The 9591-nt window shown below is 38.3% G+C and overlaps 1 protein-coding gene across 3 annotated transcripts in view; it reads left to right on the forward strand.

The window, feature by feature from the left end:
• The window catches only part of LOC128732778 (E3 ubiquitin-protein ligase RNF19B-like), a 96772-nt gene that overhangs the window by 64843 nt on the left and 22338 nt on the right, over window positions 1-9591 (forward strand). For all 3 annotated transcript variants that reach the window (XM_053826149.1, XM_053826165.1, XM_053826159.1), the window contains exons 4-5: window positions 354-635; window positions 696-793. In XM_053826149.1, the coding sequence (XP_053682124.1) occupies window positions 354-635; window positions 696-793 (380 nt within the window). The remainder of the gene's footprint in view (window positions 1-353; window positions 636-695; window positions 794-9591) is intronic.

A 9591-nucleotide genomic window follows, 5' to 3' on the forward strand; every position in this document is an offset into this window, starting at 1 on the left:
GTTTTCTAATTGCTCAATTACATCGTTGTCACGATCTAGACACCTTCAGAGTTGAAATCCCCTTTACCCCCTGCATACCAGACCAGCCAGCGCAATTGAAACTTTGTAACAAAAGAAACAATCTAGATATGATTTGAACACATGTACAGCGATCATTCACCTTTTCCCGACCCCACCGAATTTCCAGCTCGGCACCTGCTGTCCATCAACAATTTCCCAAATCATTGACCTTTCTACCGGCCATTTTTGCATACGCACGCATTCATCGGTGTTGCCTTCCGTACACAATACAGCAATCAGTTATCTCATCAGCATGTTCGAAACGTAATCGATTGTCGGTTTTCAATTTTCAGAGGACGACATCAAACCATGTCCGCGCTGTCAGGTGCTGATCGTCAAAATGGACGATGGGTCCTGCAACCATATGGTCTGTGCCATCTGCGGATCGGAATTCTGCTGGCTCTGTATGAAGGAGATTAGCGATCTGCACTATCTCAGCCCATCCGGCTGTACTTTCTGGGGCAAAAAGCCTTGGTCCCGGAAGAAAAAGCTACTCTGGCAACTGGGAACACTGGTGGGAGCACCACTAGGTATCGCATTGGTCGCAGGAATTGCAGTGCCTGCCATGATCATCGGTAAGTACCAACTGCAACTTTTCTTCGGAACCAATAACTGATAGACTGTTTCGCTTTTAGGCATTCCCGTTTGGGTGGGCAGGAAAATACACACACGGTACCAAGCGGCGGGAAAACATAAGCGAAACTTTGCGGTTCTGGGTGGTGTAACGGCGTCGGTAAGTAATGAACCTATAATTTGCTTAACCGCGCTCAATCTGCCCCTCAATTTGTAAAGCATTCGAGGCTTGTATGACGACTGTATACACACGCACACATACTTGAATGGTCTGGTCACTGCACCCGGCAGTAGGTTAAAAATTCTACGGCAGCTAATTAATGAAGCTCAGAATGTTTGTTATACATTTCCCCGTATCACGGGTTATAAAACTGAAAATGAGTATCAGTTGGGAGATTGTTCGGAAGGTTTTCGCATGAAAACGATAAACTTGCATTGTTACGAATGATTCGTGTTGTCGACTGATTAGAATCGGTTGGTGAAGGTGGAAGTGAAACCAATGTACAGATTTCAATGATAGATCGTATGTATTTTTTCATCTTTTGTGTCGTCTTATCGGTACTTGTTTAAGTTGAATAAGCATTTCGTCATGCGTATATTTTCGTTAATGTCCTCCCAGTTGGCCACGAGGTATGATGCTGGCCTAATAAGCCAGTCGACGTATGTTTGAATCTCGGCTATGAAAGGCTGTTAGCGTCAATAGGATCGTAGCAACTGGCCCTGCAATTGTCCTGTACTCTAACAGTTGGCTGCGAAGTCTGTCATATAAAAACACAAGGTCAAGTTTCGATAACGGCATCTAGCACCTAGGCTTTACTTTGTTTTTTATATTTTCGTTAATCATTGATGAAGTGTTCTAGTCGATAAATCATTAGAATGCGCATTTCGTTTCGAATGTGCATTCGTTCAGAAATCACTTAAGTGCAGGTCTTTACGGTCTTTTTCATTTAGGTTTTACCGACTAGTTGGAATCGTCCAAGTGGAAGCTGAGTCCAAAAGATAGGCGGCGAATAAGAAGAGTGTTAGAGCTTGACATCGTTTAAACAAACAAATTAAGTTAGGTGTATCTTAAAATCATTACAAGCACGGCACTGGTGTTTACCAATATATTAAAAAAAAGACCTCGAAGAGCTTGCGGGGATTTTTTAAAATTATTGCGCAAATTATTACACATAAGAGCAAAGCTTTAGAGCAAATTGAAAACAAAATTTGATACCTTAATGTAACGGATTTTAATTACTCGGCGGTTTGCAAAAAGTTCAAGCCGTAAAATTAAATTAAATAAGCTACACCGAGGCAGGCTGAAATGCGGGGTAAGTTGAAGCGGAAGCGACAATGTTCACCGGAAACGATGAATTGCTGCCTGATTTTTTTCAATGAAGAGGTGCACCTGCACCCTTTGACTGCCATAAATGGAAGATCGAAGTGACTGAATGCTCTCCGTTCTCTTGTTTACTTTTTGCTATTCGGAAATTTAAAACATTTTTCGGGTTGTCTAAATCTGCTCATTAATAGTTTGTTTGGTAAGTTTCATCTCAAAATTGTACGTCAAGTAATTATTTGGGTTTGATTAAGTGTAACAATGTTAAAAAAGTCTATACAAATTTTTTTTTTTTGCTTTGTATTGTGTCATTTCAGCTTACCCGTCATATTTTATCCTCTTGGGGTAAATAGAAATGCATACAGAGGGACAAGTTGAAACAGCAACAGTGTTCGACTATTTTCCTATTTCGAATTGAGTATTCGGTTTCAGAATTCATCATGGTCGGTTCACAATCGGTTGAACTTGCCAGGAAACGAGCAGCTGATCCATTTTTGATCTCACATTACTTCGATTTGCTCCGAGACGTTGCCCGCAACATCCCTTCCAAGAGAATCTATAATATTTATGAAACAAGCTTTTGCTTGGAGCAGTATTGCATTTTTAACTTAAGTTGTTTTAACTTTTAACATTTAACTGAATGTTTTAAACTTTTTTGGCGATCTTTTCACTCGCTTTTATTGCACTTATTCCACTTACAAAATTATGACCTAGGTACTTAACAATTCTGAAGATTTGCAGGCTTGTAGAACTTATTACGCAAATATAGAAGCAAAATTTAAATATTTAACGCATGCCCGTTCAGTATTTCAGCTTACCCCGCTCACCAGGTAAGCTGAAACACCGCACATAAGCATCAAAAATTTTAATAATTTAAAACGACTTTTATTATTTGTTATTTTTTTCGATAGTCATTGGACTAAGCTAATAAATGGCATCAGCAGATTTGAAAATAATTATTTTATAGTTTTATTAGAGAACTTTGTAGACGAACTTTCAAAAAATCGTTTCAAATAGCCCCGGTGTGCCTTACTACTTTTGCTATAAAAAATATCAAATGGAATACTAATCTTTCTGTTACACAATACCAATGGGAAAGCTGAACTAGTTGTCATTTTGCCTTCATATCGACATCATATTTCAGTCATCATATAATTAGAACTGACCGTTTCACTAGAAAAAAATATGTGAAAATAGATTAATTTAATATTGTAGGTTTATTTACATCATAAATAGAATAAGTCATCGCGTGCTTCTTTCAATATGCTATTTGGACTAGGTAACAAAACATGACTTCTAGTTGATGTCAACAGCAGAATATGTAATAAATTTGATATACTTTTGTTGTCAAACCTTGCTCGGGTTTGTTTGTAGGTAGTTTATTGACTTATCAACGAAAACAATCTTTTAAACATTCGGGATCTCTTATTTTCCCACAAAACACCAATAAATTTCCTTTGGGTTTTTCGGGAAAAATACACCTCGAATATTTTAAATATTCTTTTCATTTATTAGTCCATAAGCTATGGTCGTATGAAAAATGTGAAGAAATTCTAACACCTACATTGATGTAAGTTTTTAAACTTCATTAGCAAAATATTCAATTTTGATTTTTATAGCACTCTTATTCCTCTCGTTGTTCTTTATTTGACAATTCATTACGTATTGGTAGCAAAATTTGACCTGAACCCAGTGCTTTTTTTCGGTCGTCAGGTTTACGCTTCTTTCTTAAGATAATTAATGCTAATACTTGCGATTTTCAAACTGCTGCTGCTTCAAAATGCTTCGCAGCTTTCATTGAACGGTTCGACATTTTCGAACTCGATTGCTTGCTTAATTTTACTAATTTTTTCTCCTCTGTTACAGTTTTTTCACAAACCTGCTACGATGTTGCCAAAGTCTGCCTATACACGCTTTAAAGCAAACATGAATTTAAAAAAAAAACATTACAAATCCTAATCTCTAAAATTATAATGTTTTTCACGTCGATTCTTGCACGGCAGTCTACGAGCTGCAAGATATTTCTTTCGTGCGAACCTTCTAAACTACATCGTTTTGCTACTTGGCATCTGTTGACACACTGATTAGTGCCAATTTTTTTCATTTCCTAGTACCGTGCAGGCACCATATTCAAAACAGTGCCTAATTCTGAACAGTTGCAAATTTTTTGTTAAATATTAACAGAACTATTTAAGCTATTTAAACCATTTTAATAATATGAAATCATCAGATGTAGTGATTAAATTGTTTAAATAGCTTGAATTTTGTCAATATTTATCAAAAATTTGCAACTGTTCGGAATTAGGCATTGTTTTGAATATGGTGCTTGCACGGTACAAACCAACCCGTTCAACTCTTGTCGAATCTTCGAACACTTGCCTGGGAAATGCCACTGTAACACGATGTTTTAAAACTAAAACTAAAACTCAGGGTTGTAAAAATACTATAAGAATTGCAACCCACAAAATAAGCTCTATATGCCATTAGTTGCGTGCTATGGACTTCTCCACTATTACCATATATAAACAATCACTTTGTGTAATTGAAATAATTTTTTGTTTTATCGCATTATTATACAAATTATTTTTGATTAGCATAGCTGTGCAAGGGGCATAATGATCATACCTGGCAATGTATTTGTACATATCATAAGCAATAAAGACTGGAAAGTAATATAAACATTTAAATGACCCAGTCGAGTATGATATTGCGTAATTGTAAGTAACAATCAACCCGAAAATAACGGTTACACAGCAAAATTTATGTCTGTCATTTACCTGGCAGGGTTGCCATTTTGAAATCTGTATTTCTAGTTTACAAATCTGTGAAAATCTGTAAAACTATCGAAAAAAATTAGTAACTAAATCTGTGAAACATAATTATGCTCACATGAAGAAAAATTAGCATTTTAATGTTAATATTTTTTTGAAACTGTAGAAGACACTTCGGGAAATTCTTTATAAAATGTTTATTCGTCCGCTTCTCGAAGGTTACTAATATTACAGTAAATGTCACTCTTATATATACTGCTACTCTACACTATGCCTACTATATCTCCTACAAAACGATGGTTCTACAATTGATGAAGGGACGGTAGGGGAAAGAAATGGAAAATTTTTTGGTGAAGGAGGAGGGGGAAGAGCGGAAAGGAAAAGGGGGAGGGGGGGTATTGGTAACTATGCTTGACAAGTAGTCATTTTGACTCCTACCTTTTGTCCAATGCTGGAAGGTGCATGAGTCGAATCAAGCTGTAATCTGAGATTACATTACACCAAATTGTGCTCTCACCCAAAAAATTTAGGTGAGGTGACTGTGAGAATAGGGCCCATAATCTTTTATGTTATTTTCTCGTAAAAACTGTCCAAAAAGATAACTTTAACTAAAGTGCTCATATTGCCCCGTAAGGTAGGCAATGATACGCCGTATGGTGGCCCATTATGCCCCATATGGTTTTTGATCGAAGCAAAAAGAATCATTTTTTAAACATTTAAATTTGATGGCGGTTCCGAGTCAATCAATATTCTATTCATTGTTAATTTATCAAAGACATATGGAGTGGAAAGAGAGGAAGGGTGAGGGGCGAGGACGAGGTTATTGGTAGCTACGCTTAACAAGTAGTCGTTGTGACCCTATGAACGTTCATTTAGTCACTAATGAGTTACTAACATTGTAGCCCCATAAATACAAAAGATACAGTAAAACTTTATTCAGCAAAATTGTAGATAATAACCAATTCTACAAATGTCCCATGCACAACTTTGTCAAATTTTGCTCGGCTTAGACGGTACTGTCAAATGAATGAAAATTGAGTCAAAGTGATCGAACCATTCCTGAGCGTAGCTCACAAATCCCCCCCCCCCCCCTTCCCCTCACCCTTCCCATCTTTCCCCTCCATTCGTTTGTGACATGACGTTAGATGGTTTTCAAGGCGACAGGCTATCGAGTTTGCGATTCAACATTGCATTGGAAGTTGCTATTCAAAGGGCAGACGTGCGGAGAAGCGGTACCATCATTACGAAATCTCACATGCTCCTAGGGTTCGTGGATGACATCAATATCATTGCTGTTAATCGTAGAGCTTTGGAAGATGCGTACACGCATCTTATGAAAGAAGCTAAGAGGATTGGGATTGTCATAAATTCTGCCAAAACAAAGTATATGGTGGCTGGTAGAGAGCGTGGCAGCTTTTCGGATGTTGGAACTGAGGTAGTGATAGCTTGTCATACTTTCAAAGTGGTCAACGAATTTGTTTACCTTATTACTTTTGTGACAATTGACAAAGATGTGAGCCTTGATGCAAAAGACGGACCGCAACTGCCAACAGGGCCTTCTACGGATTACGTAACCAGCTGAGGTTCCGTAATCTGCAACTGCTTGTTATAAATTCAAAAGAATAAAAGAAATATTCCCGAAGCGCTTAGAACCATTCGTCAGATTTTGATGCGAGCAGAATTGAAAAAAAACTAACTTTTGGTTTATTTCTAAATATTGCCAAAAACCGGTATTTTATTCACTAATACCGAAATACCGGTTTTCATCAAAAGTGCCCACCGCCCTGGTCTTTAAAGACTTGACCCTTTCTTATCGACAGACTTCGCAGTTGGCTACAGGAGTATAGGACAATTACGGGTGCAACGGTTCTACTGACTATCTAGCTCTACTAGCACAGTTGTTATAAACTAGTTGTAGCAACCGATATATAACAAATTAGGTCGTAACTGAGCATTGGCGTAGCTAGAGGGGATGCCTGGGGTATCAGGCCCCCTCCAAAATTCTGCAGGCCCCCGCCAGAAATTTTCCTCATTGGAATTGGAAACCGGGAAAAAACTCAGTGTATATATGTTCCCTCTGTGTAGGTATTTTCTTTTTCACTAGGCATCGCAAAAGCGTAGTTGTCGTCGTCGTCAGTAGCTTAGTAGCCACCGCGGCTCACGCTGTTTCAAGCGTTCGTCTCCATTCAACTACATCTTGGGCCTCTCGTCGCAAATTTCCCAGTCACAGAAGTCGCAAATCACATTCGACCTGGTCGAGCCATCTTGCACGTTGAGCCTCCCTGTTCCTAATGCTGGTGCACTTGTTGAAGAGAACTGTTTTCGTCGCACTGTAGCCTACTGAGTTTCGCCAGATGACGATGGCAATCTCTCCAAACAGTGCTTGTAGCTCATGATTCATACGTCTCCGTTAATCTTCGCTTTCAGTTTGTACTCCGCCAAATATCATCCGCAGTACCTTCCGCTCAAACATAGCGTATGCCTAGCGTTTTGCGAAGGGCTAAGGAAGCCTAATTTCCCGCTTACATGCGCAACTAGATCCCCTTACTAGTGTTGTTGTCCGTGTGCACCAGCAATCCCAAATACATGAACCCATCTGCCACTTCTTGTTCGTCGCCATCAACAATTACCGTCCGCGAAAGGCACGCGTTTGTTTCCTTCGAGTATTTGGTCTTGGCCGCATTTATGTTTAGAACACTCGTCCTAGATTCCGATTTCGTCGGTTCGCCCCTTCAAGTGCGATGTCGTCACCTTGTCCCAACTTTCGCCGCGTCTCAAAGTAACTCGAAAGTATCCCCGAGATGCACACGAAACACAACACTCTCTCTCCAATGTAGCAAAGCTCAGTTGCATCAGTTTATTCGGAAAACCGTGTTCGTGCATTATCTGCCATAGCTGGTCGCGATCGACTGTATCGTATGTTGCTTTGAAATCAATATTTCCCTACAAAACCTCGTGGTATCGGTGATAGCCAGAGTAACAGGATCATAATCAAACATTTTTTGGAAGGCACCCCCTATGCCCTCTCTAGGGAAATTTTCTAGCTACGCCAATGTAACTGAGTTGCTATAACCAGAAGTTCCAAAAGTGTGCTACTTGGGAGCAGCATCGCCCAACCGAGGTTCTAACATACGACGACTGGCTTATGTTAGAGCAAGTTAAAAACGCAGTTTTGTTTAAATTCTTGGAGCATTTTGCTTGATTTCAAAAATAGTGTTAGAAAATTATCAATTCCTTTACAGCAGCAGTGTAAAAAACGATAGCCTGCAAAAAAGGTTGTATGCTGATTACAGAAAAGCAACTCCGAATTATTGTTGTATATGACTGTTAAAGCTTCGGTTGGAACTGCTATTTACGGTAAAACGTAACCGTAAACTATCAACAATGAGTAGTAGTAATAAGTGAACTTGTTCGAAGTAATGCCATTTTTTCAAGAAATTTCTTTTAATCTATACAGTATAACACTATAAAGAATTTTCAATTAATAAAAAATACAAGAATCAATAACTAAAGTAGATTGATATTGCATTAATTCCTCAATTTAACTTATTATTCTATTTCATCAGTTAGGAGCCAATCAGTTCAGAAATTTCTTTCGCAATAAATGGCTGAAATTCGCATGCCCAGCCGCAGGATCACGACATATAATTAACTTAGTTTACGATTGCGGGCAGTCCGGGTAGTGCTGTAAACTCTGTATTTATGTGCGTTTGTGGGCAAATTAGTCTGTGTCTGACAGGTAGTTCAGATTCTGCTTCTAGACTGTCGTCGTTAATGGGCTCTGAGTTTTATTCCTACGTCTAACATAGCGCTGAAACCAACACGACACTGTTCCTTCATATTTTTGATTTTCCTTTCTGTTTTAGCCGTTAATGCGCTTTACTTGTTTTATTCAGATAAACTGTTTTATAAAGATTGGCTGAACGAATCGGCTGAATTCTACGTTTATAAGCTCAGATCTTCGCGGTAACAACTATTACACAGGTCTGCAAAAAAGTTTCTCTGCAGATGCATAAGATATTTTAGGTGAATTGTATGTGTTTCGAGCTGCTGTATCCAAAACTGATTTCCATTTCTCTCCATCACGTACAGATTTTCTGCAAAATATACTTTTTATATGGAAAAGTCACACTTCCGATGGAAAAATCAATACACAGACTCGTGAAAAACCTGAACAAGTTTTTTTTCCTAATTTTTATAAAATTTTAACACAGAAAAAATACCACTGGACTGAAATTTTGTTTCAATAAAATTTTTGATTTATTTTTACTTTTCAAAACGAGGTTGTTGCACTCAGCAAAATCCGCAATCTACAATATTGCAAAATTGAGTAACGCATTATTTTTACATTTATGCTGGGAACGATCTTCAAACCTTCTAATATAAATTTAACGTTTGTTTACACTAATGACAACCGCCCAGTTAGCTTCGAGGTGCTGGTCTAACAAACCACTTGTCGTGTGTTCGAATCTCGACTATGTGGTGCTGCTAGAGTTAGTAAGATCGTTGCACTAGCCCCGTAATTGTCCTGTATTCTAATAACCGGCTCCGAAGTCTGTCGATCGATAATAAGGGATCAAGTCTGAAAGGCGTGTATACCCAAGGCTTTGCCTTTGTATTTGCTTACTGGCTTAGTTTTGCTTTCGCAATAATGATGCAGTTACATTATTACAGCGTAAATACAAAAAATAATGCAGTACTCAAGTCAGAAAGATTATACCGAATTTTCTTCTATACGGCAATACCGTCGAATAGGCATAACTGAACATTTGTGAGCGCACCAACTCTGTCTATATATGACTAAAACCAAGTTTTAAGATTGTTCAACAAGTTTTAAAAGAAAACTGGGCGTAATGGACAATTTTC

This window comes from Sabethes cyaneus, chromosome 1, assembly GCF_943734655.1.
Source record: "Sabethes cyaneus chromosome 1, idSabCyanKW18_F2, whole genome shotgun sequence".
Taxonomy (NCBI): domain Eukaryota; kingdom Metazoa; phylum Arthropoda; class Insecta; order Diptera; family Culicidae; genus Sabethes; species Sabethes cyaneus.